The following is a 24,427-nucleotide window of genomic DNA, read 5'->3' as shown; positions in this document are numbered from 1 at the left end:
CACACGAGTAAAGGTGCACGGTAGATCTCACAACAGCAAAAAAAAATATTTTTATGTAATGCGCTTTATATTAAATATAAAATAATTTTTGTGTTTGTATTTTTTTTTTTTTGCATAGCGTGCCTATAATCCACACTATAAACTAATTTACTATTCTGTTTTTGGAGTTTAGGATCTCAAAGACTTAAGGGCTTGTGGGAAAAAGGCAATCTAATAAAACGTAAAAGTATGGAAGCCCGTTTACGCCACATTAAAATATCGTGTTTTGGTAAATCAAAATAGAAAGTCATAATTTTATGATAAAAAGTCATGATTAAGAAATTAAAAAGCCATAATGATGAGATCAATGTGATTTTGAGTTATTAAAAAGAAAAATCATAATTATGAGATTAAAAAAAAGGCCCATTTCCACCGCCTAAGAAAAGACAGTGCTATGGTAAATAACAATTATGAGATACCAAGTCATAATTATGAAATAAAGAGTCAAAATGAAGACATAATATGTCAAAATTATGAAATGCTTAGTCATATTTATGAGACACTAACTCATAATTATGAGATTGAAAAGTCACAATTTTGAGATATAAAGTCTTCTCATAATTCTGACTTTTATCTCAAAATTATGACTTTTTATCCATAATTTTGATTTACCAAAGCACGATTTTGTTTTTCTATGTGGTGGAAATGTGCTTCCATATGTTTATGATACTAAGTCAAAATTATTTGATAAACAGTCATAATTATAAGAAAAAAAGACTTTATTTTGAAATAAAATAAACTATAAGATACACATTTTTTATGTTGATATAAAAACTCAAAATTATGATATACTAAATCATTATTATGAAATTAAAAAGTTATCATTTTGAGATTAAAAAGTCAAAATTAATAGATGCTAAATCGTAATTATGAGATAAAATGTCTGAATTATTAGATAAAACCCTCTTTAAATAATGATTATTTACTATCTCATAACCATGACATTTTATCTCAAAATTATGACATTGTATCTTCTATTTGTGACTTAACATGCATAATTTTTTTCTTATGTGATGTAAATGGGCTTCCATATTATTATTACATAATAAAAGGTTAACCATGAACCTCAGGGCATAGCACTTTAATGCATTTTGTCAATGCATTAAAAACTATAATGCATGAAACGTGCTGAAAATGTCTGGCATGCATTCATTCAGCATCTATAAATACGATTGTGTCCGGAGCTTCCATGACCTTGTGAGTGATTGCTTTACATTCCTGAAGCGTTTTGTCTACACTTTAGTTAACATTTAGCAGATAACCATCATTTTAAAACCTTCCTGATGAGGGGAATGAATGATTAGCTCAAAGTTGAGTGTGAATGTGCTTACATAAAAAGATGCAGAAATCTTTACATTTTTTTCTTGCATCCTAAATTAAAAACATTATGATAAACACTGTAACTGCAATGTTTAAAGACCCTATTTTGACTTTTAGTCAACCCTTATCTATAATGATTGGGTGAGAAATACATGTAAGTGATCAGGTACTTTTCCGCATACCTGCGCTCAAGCTGTAAATGAGAGGACTTTGGCCAGTGTGAAAAGCAGTGTCTTGTGAGTGATGCTCAAGTTCACATTGCATAGCATTACAGAAGGCAATGAGGAGTGCAAGACAGATCGCTTAAGGTAACTCTCCAACTAAAGGTTAATTGATGTGATATTTTGTCAGTCATATTTTTTGAAGCAATTAAAGCAATGCATGCATGCTTATGCTAATTGCACACATTTAGACTAATGACTAATTGAACATTTAGTCACCATAAGCAAACTGTAGTGACTGTGTAATGTATTCTGTATACTGACTGTGATTTATTTTCCCTGACATTTAATGTTTTCACTTTTGTACTTTGTCTGTGTGCATGGTTATTAAAACAGATCTCCACTTTTTGCCTTTGCACATTTTGTGTGAAAATGACACAATACAGCAAAGCTTTCAATGTGTAATGTAACTGAGCATAGGAATGATAAACATTAACTAAGTCAGATGAGGGAACCGCTGACAAGCAGGTGGGTCATGTGCCCGGAGCCATTTAAAAAACTTTTTGGTGGTGTTTTGTTTGCCTGGATTGTCAATTATTTTCCATTTTTACATTCTAAAAGACTTAGTTTTGTATGGTTTAATTAACCCAAATGTTGTATTTGCGATCATGCCCTACAAAATAACATGTTTGAAAGTGTAATCAAGTAGCAGATAAGAAGTTTGCAATTAGAAGAGGATTTACTGGTGATGGATTTATAGAGTATTTAGTAAAAAATTAAGTGAAACACATTAACTGTGATGTTTTTTATATACTTTTTTGGTCATTTGATCTTTGTACTTTGATGCAATTCTGTAATGGTAATATTTTGCTACTTCCTGGATACAGTATATATATTTTTTTATGAAGCCTTCTTATTACAATTTCGTGCTTTATGATTTTGATTTATCTAAGGCAGTGCAAAAAGATATATTACAAATTATATATATATATTGCATCTGAGTCTTCTCAATAGTAAATATTTTGTTATTTATGTGATTAATACCGTCTCCAAAATAAAATGAATAATCAGTGTTATTACCATTGAGATGAGCTTCACCTTGAGAAGAAGTCAGTCTCTTAAGAGCCTCTCTGGAGGTCATAGCTCTTGGTCTACAACAGAGATCCAGGTGTGGGACAAGAGGAGGTCTGTGTCTCAGCTTGTTGAAAAGTAAGTAAGCCAAATACAATGATCTACATATTCAGTTCTACCTACTGTGCCATCAACAAATGGACTCTATTTTTTGAAGTGTAAAAGCCTCAACCTGACCATTTTTTACAGGTACGAAAGCTGTGTAGAGCTAACAGATATTGGCAGAGAAGACGCTTTGTTTAAGGTATAGTAATAACACAATTCCAACTAAGTATAGAAGTGAAAATTTAGGTGAAAGACCATAGAATCATGTACTAAATGGGTCACCACTACTCTAAATGGTCATGTGAAACTCTCAAAACATTGTGGCCTAAATGGATAATCTCTGTATCCCACAGACATCTGGCCTGATAAGATCAAACCATGGTGAGACTCAAGAGAGTAAAGTTGAAACTCTCTGGAGGAGATATGAGTCCCTCAGTGAGGCAAATCACACTTTGTCCAGAAGTATTTCCATGGACATGCTGCCCCAGCCAGACCATTTGGTCACTAATGCATCAAGGTCCCTGTTTGAGACAAAGAACGCCCAGCGACAGTACTATGCCAGCAGCCCTCGGATCAACGTTACACCACAGGCCAGAAGCAGCCCTGTGAGTCACATTACCTCACCATGGAGGGAGGCACCAACAGGGAGGGAGAAGGGTTATTCTAGTGCTACCACTGTCATTACCGTCAAAAAGAACATGGCTCATCAGGTGTGTGGAACAGTCACATCAAATTTTATTTCTGTTTGTGCTAGTGCAGAATTGGTATACATGAATAAGGATGTAGGTATGCATGCTTTTTCCTAATGTATCCTTTGATACTTAGAGTAGGTTACTCTATTGTAAATTATTGGTTCGGCCTCACTGAAGTATTGATCATCACTATACAACCAGAAGCACAAAAACTATATATGCAATGCATAGGAATGCCACACAATCCATAGGAGCACAAAATGAACTTATACATTTTCTTAAATTGAGATAATATTCATATGAAATTCCAAATATGTCCTTGATTACCTTGGCAGAAGGACAAAACCTTTGAGACATCGAGAAGGAGGACTTTCAGTGGGGTTCCTGGATATGTCACGCAATCCTCCCGAGGATTAATTGGTAAGTTGCTTAGCACATTTAAAAATACCTTGTTTGTACTTGTGTAAATGAGTGAGTATATTTACCAGTTACCAGTAATTCTTATTAACTCAGCTGTCATGTTAGTCAGTACTATGGTGTCAAAGATCATGTGAAATGTTTGCCCTATATCAGACAAAAATTTGGCATATAAAGTCTTTGTACACAAGCATGTGGGACCATATGAAATTCCAGTGGAGAATGAATTTGGCAGCTGTGTCTGTGTAAAAAATATTCCTCAGATAATCCTGAAAGCATTTAGTGTAGACTTGCTGTCACATACACAACAACCTAGTCTGGGTTATTTCACAAGCTTTCAAAGAGAGCTAAGAGCAAGACTGAATGTGTGGACTAATATGCAACGCATTCAGGAGACACAGCGCACTGCATATGGTTACAGTAATATACAGGCACAGGCTGAAAGCCACATCAATTGACCTTAAATTCTTAGTTTGACTCTAACCAAGGCCGTAACCATGTCTTGAACATTGGGGGGGACCAAACCATTTTGGGGGTGGGGGATCGTGGGTGTTGGGGTCACAAACATAATGGTCTTCTTTGGTCCTTTGAAATAGTAAAGGTGCTGAATGCAATACTTAACTGAATAAAGAATTTTAATGCAGTAAAGGCCCAAAATTTTATAATTTTTTGTTTTTTAAAGATACATGTTTTTTTAGGTTCACACAGTACAAGACAAACACTGTGTCTGCATTGCTAGTAATTTGCCTGGTTCAGTCAATTATTATTATTATTATTGTGCTGTCTCAAAGAAAATACAAATAGAATTTGAATTTAATTTCATCAATGATGTATCTGTAAAATGAAATGACTGTGTCAGCTGGTTAGCAAAAAGAAAATACACAAAATGTTTTACTACCCTCAAGCTGTCCCTCATTGTGTTTTTCCCCCAGTTGAATCTTAACACAATCTTTTCTTCAAGAACCTTAATGGTGCTCTTTTCCATACAAAAACTGTTCTTAAAGAGCTGTTCAGCCGTGATTTCAAATTGTAGGTGAACCCGGAAGTCTAATTCGCAATAGGTTCCCTAAGAATTATGGGTTTTTGTAATGGAGTTTTTTGAACTTATGTGTAAAATAAGGTCTGTGGTAAACATTACTTAACGATACATGGATGTTTTGTTCTACAACATAAATTACACACAGTAATATTTTAAACGTGAATTTTGAAGCCAGTGTGTGGTTTTAAAAAAGTATTTACTTCAGTACGCTTTAAAATTCAAGTTTGAGGTATGAAAGTGTGTAATTTATGTTGTTGAACAAAACGTCCACATATCGTCAAGTAATGTTTAACACAGACCATTTTTAAATCATAAGTTAAAAAAACCCATTATAAAAACCCACACGAAAATAAATTTTTAAGTGAACTACTTTAACTGGTGTCTCTTTTTTTTCTTATTTTTTTTTAAACATACTCAAAATAAAATGGTCTCTTTTAAAATTAGACTCTTAGGATATGATGATTCAAAATCAGAATGAATTAAAGACATAAAATAATATGGGGGCCTGGGTAGCTCAGAGAGTATTGACACTGACTACCACCCCTGGAGTCACGAGTTCGAATTCAGGGCGTGCTGAGTGACTCCAGCCAAGTCAAGCAAGGAAATTGGCCCAGTTGCTAGGGAGGGTAGAGTCACACGGGGTAACCTCCTCGTGGTCACTATAATGTGGTTCTCGCTCTCGGTGGGATTCATGGTGTGTTGAGCGTGGATGCCGCGAAGAATGCCGTGAAGCCTCCACACACGCTATGTCTCCACTGTAACATGCTCATCAAGCCACGTGATAAAATACGAGGATTGATGGTCTCAGACATGGAGGCAACTGAGATTTGTCCTCCCCACAACGAGGACTTAGAGTGCATTGGGAAATGGGCACTCTAAATTGGGGAGAAAATACAATCAATTTTTAATGAATGAAAAACTTATTTCTAAAAAATTATTTAGAAAATCTTTAATTTACTTTTAATTATTACCTAAAATATTTAACATTACCTAACATATATAACAAATATATGACACTGTCCTTGCCAAAATCCAAAATAGAAGTCACAAGTCACCAGAGGTGGGTAGTAACACGCTACATTTACTCCGTTACATTTACTTGAGTAACTTTTTAGAGAAAATTTACTTTTGAGAGTAGATTTAATGGTGGGTACTTTTTACTCTTACTCAAGTGAAATTCTAATGAAAAAAATGTATGCTTTGTTACAAAGGGGAACGTTACTGTCATTACATTACTGGTTCTAATTCAATAAATGTTAATGAATGCATAATTTATTAAGAGATTTTTGAATGGTACTTCTACGACACCAAAACTTTACCGTAGCACTCTGTTACTGGACTCAAGTTCATTACTGAAGCAAAAGCAGTAAGCGCTCAAAAAAACACTTTCTTTATTTCATACAGTGAAAATAAAGAGTTATGTTTATGCAATGCATTCATTCAACTCCAAAACAAGCGGGAATTTCATCATACAGAATTACGGATTTAACTAAGAAAACATGTTGTGGTAAGTTGTGGTGATAATGATAACGCGGGCGATAAAGTTTCAGCGATTCTGTACATATGGGCTCTGTTGATCCAGAGACTATTTAGCAGAGATGGGCCACTTCTATTAAAATTAATTCGAGAAATTGGAACGTCCAGCCAAGTAGCTCGTGCCCAACGGTCAACAGATGTAAGTGGTGGTGGCGTAGTGGACTAAAGCACATAACTGTTAATCAGAAGGTCGTTGGTACGATCTCCCCAGCCACCAGCATCGTGTCCTTGAGCAAGGCACTTAACTCCAGGTTGCTCTGGGAAGATTGTCCCTATAATAAGTGCACTGTAAGTCGCTTTGGATAAAAGCATCTGCCAAATGCATAAATGTAAATTTAAATGTAACAGATGTAGAAAGGAAGTCCCACCTTACAGTTAATAGAGCCAATCCCCTTTTAGAACGCACATGAGCATTAGCTATACAAGCCGGCGTTTAAGTTTTTCAGCATAATCTGGGGTGAATTTCTAAAAAGCTACTTCAGAAGCCTACCAGATTACCACATTCATTAAATTCCTTTAAAATATACACACATTCGCTCTTTGTCTTAAGCCTGATATGCTAAAAATTACTCTGTTTATGTTTTCAAATTCACAATTATGAATGATAAACAAATCACGTACTGCACATGACATATTGTCAATTCAAAACGGTGAATTTCGCCAAATAGTAAATAGTTTGCACACTTTGAAATTGCTGTCTGTCGGTACAATATTTCAATAATAAAATAGTGGGCAGATCTTGCATGTTTAGTTAGATACTTACATCTTACATGACACTAACAATCTCTAAACCTGAACAGCTTGCTGATGCGTGGCACTGGAATGATCCTTTGGATTCTTATAGTTTGACAGGGGAAGGATTTGAGGGCGTCTTTCTGTGGCTTTTCTTGACACAATAATGCTGTGCCCACCAGTGGTGTTTCAGTGAACACAGTGTTGGGTGCATACGATTACGAAGTATGTAGTTACTGTAATCTAATTGCTTTTAAGTTAAAAAAGAAGTGTATTAAATTCTTGTAATCAGATTACAGTTACTGATTTTCAGTGAAAGTAATTACTTTAAAGTACATTACTTGCGCTAAAGTAATATGAATAATACATTTAAAATATGAATTAATTTGTCCAAGGTCCAGTTACGATGCTTGCATGCTCATTGTTGGTGCTTTCGACGGTGGACAGGGGTCATCGTTGGCACTCTGACTGGTCTGCATCTATGTAGCCCCATACGCAGCAGGGTGCGATGCACTGTGTGTTGTGACACATTCCTTCTGTAACCATCATTAACATTTTCTATGACTTGTCCACACTAGACCTTCTGTCAGTTCGGACCAGACAGATTAGCCTTCATTGCCCTTGTGCATCGATGAGCCTTGGGTGCCCAACAACCTGTCGTGGGTTTGTGGTTTGTCCCTCCTTGAACCACTGTCGGTAGGTACTAACCACTGCTGCCCTGGAGCACCCCTCAAGCCTTGTCGTTTCAGAGATGCTCTGACCCAGTCATCTGGACATAACAATTTGGCCCTTATCACCGTCCTTCGGGTCTTTACTCCTGCCCATTTCTCCTTCATTCAACATGTTGACTATGAGAACTGATTGTTTGCTTACCATCAAATCTACCTTGAGTAATCATGCTAAATTACTAATTTGGTACTAGAAAAATCACTTGCCATTATTTTAAACACAGTTGAAAGCTATTTGGTCCGTTAAATGATGCTTAACATTGTCTTTGTGTTTGTTCTTGATTTGTCACAGTATGCAATAGACCGGCATGTCTTAAGGTCAATATTAGGTCAAAAATGGCAAAAAAGAAACAGCTTTCTCTAGAAACTCGTCAGTCAATCATTGTTTTGAGGAATGAAGGCTATCCAGTGCTTGAAATTGCCAAAAAAAAAAAACTGAAGATTTCATACAAATGTGTACACTACAGTCTTCAAAGACAAAGGACAACTGGCTCTAACAAGGACAGAAGAGATGTGGAAGGCCAGATGTACAACTAAACAAGAGGATAAGTACATCAGAGTCTCTAGTTTGAGAAATAGACACCTCACATGTCCTCAGCTGACAGCTTCATTGAATTCTACCCACTCAACACCAGTTTCATCTCAGGGGTGCAGGCCTTATGGGAAGAATTGCAAAGAAAGAAAAAGCCACTTTTGAAACAGAAAAGTATCTGCAAAGTGGAGTCACGTGACGCCATGCGAGGAATGGATGTGTGAACAGCAAGCTCTGCACACTTTGTTAGTTTTAACACTTTTAATGACATAAACTGGTGAGATTCAATACACTCTGTTCCATGACTGTTCTAGGAGGACAATATGTCAAAGAATTCAAAATCCTCGGGCTCTGGAGTCATTAAAAGACACTTACGTGCTCAAGCTGACACCCCCAAGTAGGCCTGAGCCAGGAAGTCGATTTAGAGAGATGCAGGAAATGCGGCAAGAGCATTTGCTGAACAATGCTAATGAAGGTTGTTGCTGACTCGGAGGGTCTTGCTGTGATAGGTCGATCGATCGCTGCCATGGAGATGAAATTCTCTGTGGTAGTTACAAGAGTAGAGGATGTCGAGAAACTGATCGATTAACTGGAGTCATTGGAGAGGGAATCTCCAATCTGTTTTATCTGCTAATCTGTTAGTGACCAAGGTGGATTTGAAGCATGTCTGGGAGAAGTTGGAGGACATGGAGAAACGTAGCCAGCGGAATAACATCCGTCTGGTCAAAATTCCTGAGGCCGAAGAGGGTCAGGATATGGTTAAATTCCAAGACGGGCTCTTTCAGAATCTGCTTGACATAAAAGGCCATAAGATGGAAATTGAGTGAGCTTACAGGGTTCCTTCTCAGCTAGCTGTTGAAGGATTCTGGCCAAATTTCTGAGATCATCCGATAAAGATCTTGGGTTATGTGAGATGACGAGTAAAGGAAGGCTTTCTTGGGAAAAACATAGTATTTCCTTGTTCCCAGACTTTGCGAATTCGACAAGAGAGAAACATGATAAGAGTCAAGGAATGCAAGAAACTTTTACATCAACAGAAGTTCACTTTTGCACTGATATTCCCGGCCAAATTGAGAATAGATGCTAAGAATGGCCGTAAAGTATTCACATGCTCACAGCAAGCGATATCCTTCAGAAAGTCAATGGAGTGAGTAAGTTATCTTGTGGTACTCACGTTGCAGCTGAGTGGACCAGCTCATTGAACATTCACTTAACTGTTTGAGGAAACTGAGCACCTTTTTTTCTTTTTGTGCTGGTTCTGCCTAGTGGCTGGAGTTTGTTTTGTGGAGTATTTCTTGCAAGACATTGGAATGATTAGGCCATTTGTTGCACTCATGTTGCAGCCGAGTGGACCGGCTCACTGAACATTCGTTTGACCGTTCGAGAAAACGGAATACTTTTTTTGTGTGCTGGTTCCGCCTAGCGGCTGGAGTTTGTTTTGTTGAGTAACATATCTTCTGGACAGTTTTGTGGATGAATCTACATGCTCTTTGTGTTTGTTCCACCTATTGGTTGGAGATTGTTTTATAGATTATCTTTTGCCATGTAATTCTGTCTCACAAAATTTGCATAGAAACACCGGACTTGAGCAATCCAAAGTTGTCACGGGGTTCTCGTAGGCGTACATGGACTGTTTGAGTTTAGAGGGATGGATGCCAGTTGGCGCTGTCATGGGTGGGGTTAATGTGCATGTTTTTCTTTTTTCTGTTTGTTTGGTTCTGGGGGAAGTTCAGGGTTTGATTGTTGCACTAATGTTGGAATGTGGTCTTTATAATTTTGTTTTTGGCACACAATCGATTTTCTTATATGTCAAATGTCAATATGAGTGTGAATGGGTTGGGGCACCCCATAAAAAGAAGGAAGGTTATTTCTCTTCTAAAGCATAATAAATATTATATTGTCATTCTTCAAGAAACGCATTTTCCCCCACAGGAATCTGATAAAATTGGGAAGATATGGGGTGGACATGTTTTCTTTAGTGCTGGCTCAAGTGAGAGCAGGGGAGTCATTAAGTATGATAAGTTAAAGGGGTCAAATAATGCCATTTTTGTACAAGTTAATATGAATCTATAGGGTCTAAATGAAAACTTTGTAATATACTTTTATTAAAAATTCTCATTAGTATTTTAAGAAAACACTAATTTTACCTGCTCAAAAACAGCTCTGTTTTCAGCACGCCATTTCAGTGCATATGACTTTAAATGATAATGAGCTTTGGTCACCCCGCCCCTCCGTTAGGGTTAGCGATTTGCAAAGATTAATATAAAGGTTAATAAAACATTACACTTACTTCTTCTGGAGGTGCAGAGGGAATATAAATAGTTGGTACCGAATCTTTTTTCAGCAGCAGCTTCTTAGCAAAACCAGCTTTATACTGACCCTCGTTTATAAAGCAGTCTGGTGAAAAATGATTAGCGCAAACATGAACGCATTGACGTTGCTCGTGGGGAACATTCCCATCGTAAATAAAACTCAGCCACTGCGTCTTCAGCGGTTCAGATTTAGGAACATCAAAATGACTGCTGTGTTCGTTATTACTCCGAAGAACAGAACACCACAATCGCTTAGGCGCCATTCTGCTCCAGTGTATCAACAATGATGACGGACTGTGATTGACAGCTCGCTCACGAGCGAGGGCGGGTCTGTGTTGAAACACTGCTGTCAATCAACAATCCTGGGAGGGGCGTCCGATCGTGTGACGTCACACGGTCGAACGGCTCGATTTGAGGCAGGGGAAAATATATAAGGAGATTAAAACAAAAACACTGGATGGATTTTTATCATAATAGGATGGTTGTGTACAAGCACAGCCAACACACATTTCAGTACAATCAACTTGAAAAAGTGCATGTACCATTATATGACCCCTTTAAGTAAACATATACAATTAAAATGTCTCAAACAGATTAAAGATAAATTAGGAAGAGTCATTATTGTTTTAGCTGAAATTCAGGGGCAAAGCTAATATTTATGCACCTAACATTGATGATCAGGTCTTTTTTATAAATCTTGTAGGGATGTTGCAAGCCGCTGGCACCCTTCATGATATAATCTTGGGAGGAGACTTTAATCATTTGATGAACTCAGTCCTTGATCATAGTGAAGCAAAAGTGCGCAAGCCCCCTAGAGCAACATTGATGCTTCACAGGATGTGTAAAAGATATTTGGAGACTTTTGAACCCATCTGGTAGGGACTATAATTTGTTTTTCCTCAGTCTATAAAATTTACTCTAGAATAGATTTTTTTTTTTCTATCTACGTCACTCATTTAATCTGTTGTTGATTGCTCTATTGGAAACATTTTAGTCTCAGATCACACCTTGGTGTCTTTAGATGTGTTGCCACACATAGAGAAAAGAAAATCATATAGTTGGCACTTTAATATATCCCTTTTGAAAAATCCTGAATTCCAACAAGTGTTAAAGGCTGAAATCAATGTTTATATGGAGACCAACTGGTTCTCAGTATCCTCTGTGGGATAAACTTGGGAGGTACTTAAGGCAGTTCTTAGGGGCTGGATCATACATCATGCTGCATTCATAAAAAATTCCAAAGCACAAGAACTTGTGAAATTGGAAGGGAATATTGAAAATGCCAAGGCAGAGCTGAAGCGCCGAATGTATTGAAATACAGATATAAAACTATTTTGTCGAGGAAGTTGGACTTTTGACTATTCAGGGCAAGACAACTTTGAGTTGGGGGACAGGAACATTTCTGTCTAGATATAAAACAGTCTTTTTTTACAAAATTCTCTTGATTCTGAGATAACCTTGGAAGAGTTTGGCGAGGTAATTAAAGCCTTGCCTAAAGGCAAGGCTCTGGGTCCAGACAGTTTTGCCACTGAATTTTTTTTAGATCTTATTCTACAGAATTGGCTCCACTTTTGCTAGACGTTTATATGGAATCATTAAAGAATGGAAAGTTTCCGCCAACCATGACGCAAGCCCGGATCAGTCTGATTCTTAAAAAGGACAAAGACCCAAGCGAGTGTAAGTGTTACCGTCCAATTTCCCTGATCCAGCTAGATGTAAAAATATTGTCAAACATTTTGGCTAACCAGTGAAGTAAAGTTATGACATCTCTTATACATATAGATCAGGTGAGGTTTATTCAGGTCGTAACCCTTCTGATAACCTTAGGCGTTTCATTAATAGTATGTAGGCAGTGGTGATTGACCAGTCTCCACTCGCTGCCATCACACTCGATGCCAAAAAGGCTTTTGATATGGTAGAATGGGATTATCTTTTTAAGATTCTGGAAATGTACAGGTTCAGGGATACTTTAATATGGTGGATGAACTACTTTATAGACACCCATTAGCGGCGGTTCAAACGAATGGATTCATTTCAGATTATTTTACTTTGGATAGGGGCACCCAGCTGGGTTGCCCTCTTTCCCATTTTTTGTTCTGTCTTGCCCTGGAACAATAAGCAGCCACGAGAAGAAAGAAGGATGATTTTCCAGGGGTGATGGCAGGAGGTGTGGTGCATAAGCTTTTGCTGTACGCAGATGATATTTTATTATTTGTCTTCGACCCTACTAGATGCCTTGCCTAAACAGGGCATTAAGTATTTGTTTTTTTTACTCCCAGCAAATTTGTCTGATCTAGTTGAGTTCATTTTGATCCCTTAATAAAAAAGTTTTTGAGCGATGTGGGCAGGTGGGCTTCATTACATTTGTCTATGATTAGGAAGGTTAATGTTATTAAAATGAATTGTGTTCCAAAATGTAACTACTTGCTACAATCTCTCCCTGTGGATAGATAGTCAAGCAATTTCAAGCAATTTGATAGCATAGCGAAGACCTTCATTTGGAATGGTAAGCTTCCTAGGTAACATTTTAACAAGTTACATAGTCCTTTAATACACTTTAATACAAGTTATAGCATGAAATAAAAAATGAACGAACATGAGAGGGTAAAGATACAGTACAACTTACTTATATGTATCGTCTCTCATGTAATCGCCCAATCAGTGTTTCAACCGTGGTAAGACATCAATAAATCAGCTAGTGAACAACCTGTCACCTAATGTTACATTTACCTCAGGAAAGTTATCTCATTTGACTAGTTTGTTAGCTTGAAAAACTAACTCTACAATAAAATTCTACATTATTAAATATATGCAGATTTTGATATGTAATATATCCTTATCTACCTGTGGTTGATGTCTATTAAGTATTTCATGTATGTTAATGTGAATTTTCTAATCCTGTCAAATAATGTCTTAAAATTGTTTAGAATCTTTAAAACAAATTCTCAAAAAGAGCATTTACATAATAAATAATAAGAAAGCAAGGACTTTTCTTTTTCATTTAGAAAATAAAAATGTGTTTCAGAATCTGTTATTAAAGAAGTTATTAAATTCAAAATGATGGAGCAAGTCACAATCACAAAAGTATTACATATTTTATGTAAATGTTCATAAATTAACCTATTACATTTATCTTAATATAATAACCTATTGCATTTGCAAACTTCTCTTAGGTTTTTTGGTCATAACATTATTAGGTTAAGAGAAAAGTATTATATATATTAGGTTTCACTTACACATTATGTGCTGTTATTACATTACTGTAATTACATCAAGAGTTACAGTGAGTTCATAATGTAATACATTTCTCAAAATATAATAACCTATTAAATTATGCAAAAAACGTTATTACATTTTGTGCTCACAATTTTATTGCATTTTTAATACAATTATTACATTATGAACAAACATTACATTTAATTTATCACATTGTGTGCAGTGTTTCAACTGCATTAAGACATCAATACAACAGCTATTGAACAATCTGTCACCTTATGTTACATTTACCTCAGGAACATTATGCTATTGTAATTATGTTATTAGTTACTTCAATGTATAAATATCATTGATTTGATCTGACCTGATACTAGCAACCAGCTATAATTACACTGAAGACAGAGCGGACATACAGACATAAATGCAAAACCAAAAGTTTAGTTTTGCAAATTGCTTTTGTACTCATACTTTTACAAAAATGCACATTAATGCGCTTTTGCAACAACTTTTATGTAACTGGTCTGATCTTTTACCAAACATTGATGGCGTTTTAATGCCAAATTTTCCGGAGTAAAAACATTTTAAATGCCTTTTTAAAAATAAGAAATTAGCGAGGATTTAAACAATCATATAAATAATCATATTTTTTTAGTTTACATAACCAACATTATGTCAAAATAATACATGCTTATCCTACTCAAATTATTATTTTTGTTATTCATTAAAATATTAAAAATATATATATTTTTGAGTGTGTTCTGGTCACCATTCACTTTAAATTTATGGAGCAGAGATATTCTTCTAAAAATCTTAGTTTGTGTTCAGCAGAAAAAAGAATGTCATACACATCTGGGATGGCTTGAGGGTAAATTATGAGAATTTTATTTTGGAGTGAATTATCACTTTAAAATCACCCTGAGAGCAGTTGCTTAAAAGTAATGTAAAAATGGCTAAGAAAAGTTAAGTTATCTCTTAGAAAAGGTCCAGCGTCATTTGCTTCTAGGTGTCACTTGGTTTGATATTTATCATCTATGCAAAGAAATTCATACCATAAAGTATGGGTTAAAGCATGTTTAATTCCAACTATAACTTCAACAGTATAGTTTTAGTATAGCTCCAAAACAGCTGAAATAGTACAAAAAGGGAATCAAATGGTTTACCACAGGCACAACTCATAATTCTTAATAATCACAAGTACCTCCATGGCATTAGTGAGTGCCATCATTATTTTGAGATGCATTAGCAAGCACTGTGCACCTCAACATACGTCACTGAGCATGATATTGTTATTAGCTGTGTTCAGTTTGGATCCTATTTTAATAAATAACAGCTATAAATAGAAGTTACATGAGACTATTTCTGAACGTTCTGCCAAAAAGCCACTGAAACTCAGGACTCAGGGCTCCACATTATGCATTGTCATGTGTTTGTCCTCCAGACAAGTAAATTGGTAATTTAAGAGAGAAAAAAGGATATTTAAGTTACATGCTCAATGCCCAACCTAATAGTGTACCTATTTAATCAACTAAGTTCTCTGCAACAGAAATGTAAACTTCACTGTGTAGGGGAGGCGGCTATTGTCATATAGTAATTATTTTATGTTACATGTGGTAGTCAAACAAAGGAAAGCCTCCATCGTCACCATTAACAGCTGGGATGCTCATAGGTCTATTGAATGAGATCTAGTTTTTCATCATGCTATTGCAGCAATATCTATCATGTACAATAAAGGCTTTACATTATCACAATACCAACATTTCAGTAGTCTATAGTGAAATTTGACGATTCTCAATACCAGCATCAAAACCACATCAAATAAAAACACTAACTAGTATTTTAATAATTCTTAAGTAATTATTCAAGACCAGTAAACAGTCGGCAATAAAATGACAATAAAAAAACAGCAATAAATAGAAATAGATTAAAAATAATAGAACAAAAAATACAAATTAAGAAAATTAAATTATTTTTGTAACAGCTTTAAAAGTTTTTAACAGCAGTCGGATATCAAGTATAAAAGTGAACATTCAGAATGAAATGCAAAATAAAACTACTACTGGTCTTTACTGTATGATTATAATACATTCATATTTGTTTTAAAGATACTAAAGTTATTCAGTCAAGAGCAGTGAGTGTTTTCTCGTTTTCTTGTTATTGTTGTTTGATTATTACAATGACACACTACACTAGACAGCAGCAGGTCTATTAGCTTACATTTATACATACAAGTCCGACATTTTAATACAAATCTTCTTTTCAATTTAGACACCACTCTCTGTGTTTACATGAACCAAGATGAGCATTTTGGCAGAATTTTGAAATGTATTTGACCGTTCAGGCGCGCATTAGCGCGAGCATGTTCAGCACATACACATATGCTGCCTGTCATTCAAACAGGGTGCAGCTGTTACTAGATTGCTAGCGAATTATAAAATTACGTGCTCTGGATTACTTTCAACAGCAGAATAAGAACATGAACTTTCAAATAAGTTACACCAGCTTAGGCTATCAGAAATATAGCTGGTTATTTTTTTGTTATTGATGTTTTAATCACTCTGCTTGTCCGGTCGGGCAAGTACTGCACAATTCTCTTTCAATCGCCCCTTCAAAATGCCACTTGTCCCGGAAAAGCAGACAAGTGTTAAAGTCAAGTCATGTCATTCAATACATGTATATAGGTAATAGGTAAAGGCAATGTCTTGGAAACATCATGAGGAAGCAAATCTGTGTCATTGATGAGCGAGTGACTAATGTAGTCATAGTGGTAATTATGCTCATGGGGGTTCCTTGTACCCCTGTCACTTCCAGAAGCCCTGATTGACTCAGGCGTGTGGAATACCGCCCATGATGGTTCCAAAATAGCAGGCTGACCTCATCCCTGCTCCACAGTGAACGGTGATAAAAATCAGCTGTCATCCATTAGAGAGGGCCAGAGACAAGCACAGTGACGGAGTGAGACAGTACTACCACTATAGACAGCATCCGAGTACAGGGTACGAGAGAGTGAGAGGACTGACTGACAAGACATCATATAGGGAAATATAAAAGACTCAACCGGAAGCTTTTAAGGACAGTAAGACCAGCAAGCAAGAATCAGCCAGCAATTTATTGTCTGTGAGTACAATATTCAGTGTGTAAAGAGGCCTGTGAATTAATATAAATGTATCTTTGATATAACAGACTAAATCTTATTTCAATCTAAATTTTGATTTGGAAAGCATTCCCTTATTATAGCCAAGTGATGTGGGCTCATATTGTTGTCTATGATTTAAACCAGTGCATAGGAATTTAATATAAATGATCCATTGATGTTGAGGGACATAACTTAAAATAACAAAAAATGTACAGTAATTATAGTGATTAGGACATAATGTATGCTCTGATTAACCCTGAGCTTTACAAAAAAGGATGTTTATGAAAACAACACACAGTTATGGAAAACCTGGAAACACTAGGGAACTTTAAAATTGTGTTTTCCAAGGCTGGAAAAGTCATGAAACTTCTTATATAATTATAACACAAAATGTACAGCAGGCGAAATTTGCTCACAAGCCATAAGTGATGTCTGATCTTTCTAAGTATGTAATAAATGCAAAATACATACATTAACCATACAACCAAACAGTAGCATAGAAATTGAATGCATCACTTGGAATCAAATAACTGGAAATGCAGTGGTGAATATCTTGACATACCAAAGTTAATTATGTTTAATTGAAGAGGAGTTTGGTTTTTTTTAGGTAAAAAAAATAGCTAAATTGTCTTCACACGCCTCATGGGTCAGCTAAAAATGCCTTTGTTGATACAAGCCTATTTTAAGTCGTGGTTTTAAATTGTCATTGTTTTAACATCCTTTGAGTGCTCACAGGAAACTAAGAATGGCAGCTGAAGGGAATAAATGCCAAGTGCATTTTACAATAATTTGGACAGCTGTAAGCAGCACAAAAGCACTTGCATTCTAGGACACTATGGCTGTGCCCTCCATTACTGCTCTGTGAGGACTGCTCCTGAATAGCTATGAATGGGGGTTGGTCTCTGTGAAATCTTTATTCAGCTGACATGATACTCTTTAAATATACACTCACTGAGCACTTTATTAGGAACTCTATGGTCCTTATAAAATACCAGTTTTATCCCATCCACCTCAAGGTTCGATGTGTGATCATTCTGAGGTGTAATTCTGCTCACTACAATTGTACAGAGTGGTTATACCAGTTGCTGTAGCCTTTCTGTCAGCTCAAACAAGTCTGGCAATTCTCTGTTGACCTCTCTCATCAACAAGCCATTTCCATCAGCAGAACTGCCATGGTTGGCCGATTAGATAATCACATGAATTAGTAGGTGTACAGGTGTTCCTAATAAAATTATTAGTGAGTGCACATATTTAAGCACGTTAATTAATTGTATCACAGGTGCAAATAAAAGTTTGGATGGTTGGACCCATTTCTAAATTAAACAATTGTGAAATAACCATTGGCAATAGAATAACCATCGGCAAAGGCCTTTGATGAAGTACAAAACCATACTTTACAATTCTTGCAGTCTATCAACTAGATTACACCATTTATGTCAGATTAGTCATGCACTTTCATCACATGACAATGGCATAAAATCAAGGGGAACTTAACACTTAGTATTTGTAGTCCATAGAATAAAATGTTTTGCTGCTGCTTTTTAAAAGTGAATATTTTCCCATGACAAGGTACTTTATTACAAATCAGAGAGCTAAATATTCCAGACTTGTAAACAGTGTGATGATAGGACTATCTCTCTCTGCAAAATGTAACATCTAGCTGGACCTTAGTATTGTTCAGCACTGTTATTCTGTGTGCTCATCCAGCTATGCAAATGCTTTAAGCCCAGACTCGTGAGTGGCGCCAGTGATGGGCTCTATCCTTTTGTCCCATGAGAGCTTACAGTGTGAAAAACAGAGGTATGCTCGAAAATAGAAATAGAAATTAGTTACAGCTGACAGACCTATGCTGCTAGCTAGTGCTCCTGATCTCTGGCAGAGATGCTTGAATGCCCTACAGAGGGAAAGCTTTTGTTGTGACTGGGCCTTGAAAGCTTTAAAACAGTTTCCACGTTTATCTTTTGCTGTTCCGAATGGTAATTACATCACATTACGCCAGGGATTATATGTGATCTGCTCCGATTCAGCATTCTGAAACATCGGTCACGTCTAGCACACGTCAGAGGTTTTTAATCATTTGATTTCTTTTAATTTTTTTATGTGCATTCTGAATCTATGATATCTGATCAACATTTGTTGTATTTATTGTCTTGCTATATTGTAAGATAACAATTTTGAAGGCAAACCTTCATAATTATGTTGTCAAAACTATACAATTGTGTCCTTCAAAAGGCAAAAATAACACCCCTGAATCAGAAAGGCTTTGTCAGAATGTTTTGTCCACTGAGAATGAGAAACCTTAAAAAGGGGTCACACAGACTCCAGCTGAGAGTGCAGTTGTTCTTTTTCACATTTTACAGTGGCATGCAGGCCATTATTTTTGTTAGTTGGATGCAGTGCTAAGAAATGCAATGCAATTGCAATATTAATGTTTGTATACTGAATGTAGACAAGGGATACATCTGAAATGTAAACAGACTGCTGCTTCTTGCCATTGTCCTTATTTTGAATTGGTTTATTATAGCCAAATGTCTTTTAATTACACAACCATATACTGTTTCTAACTAAATAGTTTCCAAAGGCTTTTGAGGCATAATAACAGCCCACAGATAAAAAGCACACCAACAGCAACACTCTATATATAAACCACTATCAATGAATCTGTTCACAGAGCCACTTGATGGCCAAGGAACTAGGTCAGGTCACACTTGTGTTATTTCTAGCCCAGTTCTTGTTTTTCCAAGATGGATTATGGACCACAGTAGTAATGTTTGAAGAGCCTCGGGCATGTATTTTATTACATATCTTTATATTTGGATCAATAAGAACGAATTCAACAGCAACTTTGGCTCAACCAATGGCATGAATTTGGGGTGGGGTTTTGTGATCAGTTCATCTATTTAAACCCAGTCATTACTTTTGCAATTCCGTTTCACAAAAGAAATTTCACACTTTGCATTTAAGTTATAAATAATTTTTGACTGTAGTTTTGTAACAATATTTGTTCCTATTATTAATTAGATGAGAAGAGACGTTTTAAGGCTGACCTGAAAGAATCTTCCTATCAAGAATACAAACAGACTTACCCTTACTCTCCTACCCCGACTGTGAAAGACAGATCTACCCGTTACCTGTCAAAGGTAGCAACTGCAGACTTCTCAGGATTTACGGAAAAGCAAGTGAGTGCCCATTGCATCAATCATATCACTCACACAGACCAGTGGCGGCTGCTGGTCTTTCAAAGAGGGGAAGCTCATTTTCGGCCTACATTATAAACTTATTTACCCTATTTGTTGCACTAAATCAATCTTAGGTGTTGATCTGCCCTGCTGTTTAATTCTAATTCTTTCCTCATAAGGAAGACTTTCAAATGGCTTCGCCAAAATCAGGTCGACAATATTAGCACCGTCTGCCATCGTGCGCAGTTTCACCAGTACGACGCTAGCCTAGCCTGCTGTATGAATGAATGAATGAACGAACAACGAACGAACGAACGAACGAACGAACGCTCTAAAACAAAATATATTAAACTTGGTAAAATTGAAACAAGGAATGTGGTGTATAATTGTGTGAAATGTATTATGCAAATTGACTAGCAATTTCGCCAAACAAATATAAAGAAATAGGTTGCAGCAGTTTGTCTTTCGACTACACTTGAGAAATCCGCGATGGGACTGAGCGCGAAATAGCTTCAGTGACTTCTTATAGTACAGATTCGCTGTCAATCAAAAGGAGATGCAGTCTTTCGACAGATCTTCCAAATCAAGCCCGGAATCCGGGCCAGCCCACTCCTCATTCACCCCCAGAGACGCTGAGCGTCCGTGGGCGGGACATAATCGCAGCATTTATCCAATGACCGTCTATTTTCGGAGCACTGAAAAAAAACTGTTCAGAGCAGCCCCATTGAAGTCAATGGACGCTCGGCTTCAACAGGGAAATGCACTGATGCTACGGGAATGTATGAGAAGTAAATCGAGTCAGCCGACCTGCTATATGTAATGTAGCTGATTCTGAACGAACTCGTCTTCGAGATGAACGTGTTCTAACGCATTTTTAGTCAATAAATTGTTTACACAATAGTACATATTTGACCATTATTTTTTGGACATTATAGGGGAAGCTGAGCTTCCCTTGCAGTCTTAAAGAAATCCCCACTGACACAGACAGGTATCTACATATGGCCATAAGGTCGAGTGCTCAGACTGGATGACACAAATGCATGCAATGCTGTGAACTCTGGTATAGGCTTATTTGACAGTACACAAGTCTCTCAATTCCTTTGATGGCCAGAATTACTGTCACTGAATAAGTTATGTGTTTTGAAATGCAGTTGCTATGTGCATATAAAACAAATTCGATGAAACATTGTGATAAGTGATAATTAATTATTCATATAATTAGTCATTGTTCATAATTCTTTCTCAGGGTAGTGTGGTCCACGAACACTTTGTCTCAAGTGGAAAGAAGAAACAAAATAAGGTATGAACAACAGTTTGGGATGACTTTCAAACTACGGATAATTATAAGAGCCTACTGTGTGACTAATTACTAATGCTAATAAATGTTGTGTGGCTATTTTAGAAAAATATAATGAAAATGATAGTATAGCATAATACTAGTATAATACATATTATAATACTTCCATGGAAAAGCAACAAGAATTGTTTCTAAATTATATTGTTTCTTCATTACCATATTTCAATACTAGTAGCAGGATCATTAATTGCCATTAGTAAACAAACCATAATGGTAAAAAAATTGTCATGGAAACAAAACTTTTTGTTTGTCTTAATGATTACTGAATTTGTGACACGTTGAAAGCAAAATAAGGGACAAATTAACTTTTTTACTTTGTGTTCCCCGATATACTTTAAACGAAATCGAAGAAGGATCAGGTGTGATGTTATTTAGTATGAAATCTGGCCAAAAAGAAGGTTTTTTGCATCCATTTCAGTGGTTCGTAATAGCTCGTCTGGGTGAACTTTCAGGAAAAATTCTTACCGGCTGCTAAACATCTTCTAACGTCATCGGTAGGTGTGACTTTGAGCTCCACCTAACTTGAAGCCGACAGCTAATTTTGTTTATAATGTTCAGTCAGTCAAGTTCAGTCAACATGAACACACTGGCATGCAGAGTTCATAGCGAGCTGGTTCAAATTTACCTACATCTGTACGATCGTTTGTTTAGAGACATTTTCCAAGACCATGTAATGCGATTTTTTTTTCTTTACTTAGTTTACAAAGGGAATCAATTCTACAATACTCTCAAGTGCTCATTCACTTAAGTGCCTTCTGCAGCAAAAGCCATTCACACATCTGCCCAAAGTAGTATATGCCTTTCATCATACTTTTGTCTTTATTCTGCACATTAACACTTTTATACACTCATACACTGATCATTGCAGTAATATCAGTGTCATTATTACAATAACAGTGTAACCATATAGTGTGTTCGCGCATTAGGATCATGAATTTTCAATACTAGTAGCAGGATCATTAATTGCCATTAGTAAACAAACCATAATGGTAAAAAAAGTCATGGAAACAAAATGTATTTGTTTGTCTTTATGATTACAGGATTACAGGTGGTGGCGTAGTGGGCTAATGCACACAACTGTTAATCAGAAGGTCGCTTGGTTTGATCCCCACAGCCACCACCATTGTGTCCTTGAGCAAGACACTTAACTCCAGGTTGCTCCGGGGGGATTGTCCCTGTAATAAGTGCTTTGGATAAAAGCGTCTGCCAAATGCATAAATGTAAATGAACTCAAAATGTAAATAAGAGAAATTCAACATTTCTACTGCATATATATCAAATTCTTTCTAGTAAGTCTGTCCACTGGCGGCTTTCTTTGGAACGCTTTTGCAAAGCTATTTTCAGTCATGAAAGTTGAGCTCGGAAACATAGAAATCTAAAAAATGGTTGGTCAAGATTACGATCAAAGAACATATTTCAAACCAGCAGTAAAATCTGACAACATTGGAATCTTAAATTGTGCTTCTTTGTACTTTGTGCTCCCCACAATTTTCCCAGCTTATATAGCTAATAATATGCATGCACTTTCTCGAGTTGATTGACAGGCGATATCTGTATCTAAAAGATGATTTGCTCTTTTATCTGTAGGGCCTTTCTACATCCTTGGACCATTGGGGGTTCCAATTTCTACCATTCATTTTAATAGAAGTGGCACATCTTTGCTAAATACTCTCTGATTTTAAATCATCATCATCAAGTGGTTAAAAACTTATTTTACTGATCGTATGTGAATTCTACTCTGAGAATGATACATAAAGTCATTGATAACACATTTTAAATGTCACATTTGTTAAGGTTTTTCTCATATCATTCATTCATTCATTCATATTTAAATGCTCCTCTAAACACCTCCCACAGCGGTGTGGCGGGAATCTGAATGTTCACAAACAGTATACCATTGCTTGGCTGTTTAGAACTTCTTTTTAACCCTGAACGAAGAAGAACTTCTCTGGAAGGATATTAGGGCCTTTAATTGGAAATAAATAAAAAATAAATTGGAAATAAAATATTTACATTTTGGTAATTATCACATATCTAAAATGCAAGGCATTAAACAATTTGAAGTTTATTTGTAACTTCCCTCACAACATCTTCAAAATCACAATAAAGATTTAGATATTCCTGCATTTCATATTCTTGTTTCATTTCACTATCTTAAGTAAAATACACATTAAAAATTCTGTCAAAATGTACTCACCCTCATGTTGTGACATGACTTTCTTTTTTTCTCAGTAACACAAAAGGAGATATTAGGCAGAATGTTAGTCTCTGTCACATTCTCTTTCATGGCATCTTTTTTCCATACTGCTTAAAAAAAATGATATGCTGCCTAACATCTCCTTATGTATTCCTCAGAAGAAAGAAAGACACATGGAACAACATGAGGGTGTGTACAGTAAATGATAGAATTTATATTTTCTGAAATTCCTTTAAAATAGAAAAAGTATAATAAGACTTCAAAAGTATATACTGTATATAAGCAAAAGTGACAAAAATTGCATGATTAACTGTTCCGTTCTTTCAAACTAATAGCATTGCTGCGATATCTGCAAAGACATTTACATTTAAATTTACATTTATTTATTTATTTGGCAGATGCTTTTATCCAAAGTGACTTACAAAAGAGGAAAACATAAGCAAATCATCTTAAGGGGACAGTGGTAAAAAAGTGCCATATTACAAAGTTTCACTAGCATCATAATAGTATTCAAAACATATACAAGTGCAAAAAAAAAAAAAAGTTAAGTGCTCTTGGAAAAAAATGCATTTTATCATCTTAGACAGACAGTGAGTCTGCTTCACAAATGAGTTGGGGAGGTCATTCCACCAATGTGGTATGATGAAGCTGAAAGTCTGAG

General features: G+C 36.1%; 1 protein-coding gene across 2 annotated transcripts in view; it reads left to right on the top strand.

The window, feature by feature from the left end:
• Positions 1 to 1,605: 1,605 nt before the first annotated feature.
• Positions 1,606 to 24,427, top strand: part of LOC127649279 (xin actin-binding repeat-containing protein 1-like) — a 30,590-nt gene continuing 7,768 nt past the window's right edge. The window contains exons 1-7 of one of the 2 annotated variants that reach the window (XM_052134316.1): positions 1,606 to 1,667; positions 2,608 to 2,729; positions 2,841 to 2,895; positions 3,050 to 3,406; positions 3,724 to 3,808; positions 20,055 to 20,212; positions 21,459 to 21,512. In XM_052134316.1, the coding sequence (XP_051990276.1) occupies positions 2,608 to 2,729; positions 2,841 to 2,895; positions 3,050 to 3,406; positions 3,724 to 3,808; positions 20,055 to 20,212; positions 21,459 to 21,512 (831 nt within the window). In that variant the 5' untranslated portion in view covers positions 1,606 to 1,667. Of the gene's footprint in view, positions 1,668 to 2,607; positions 2,730 to 2,840; positions 2,896 to 3,049; positions 3,407 to 3,723; positions 3,809 to 16,849; positions 17,015 to 20,054; positions 20,213 to 21,458; positions 21,513 to 24,427 lie in introns of those variants that run through there. The other variant, XM_052134318.1, reaches the window with a different exon arrangement.

This window comes from Xyrauchen texanus, chromosome 9 (assembly GCF_025860055.1).
Source record: "Xyrauchen texanus isolate HMW12.3.18 chromosome 9, RBS_HiC_50CHRs, whole genome shotgun sequence".
Taxonomy (NCBI): domain Eukaryota; kingdom Metazoa; phylum Chordata; class Actinopteri; order Cypriniformes; family Catostomidae; genus Xyrauchen; species Xyrauchen texanus.
Note: the sequence above shows the minus strand (reverse complement) of the source record. Positions and strands in the feature narration are given on the sequence as shown.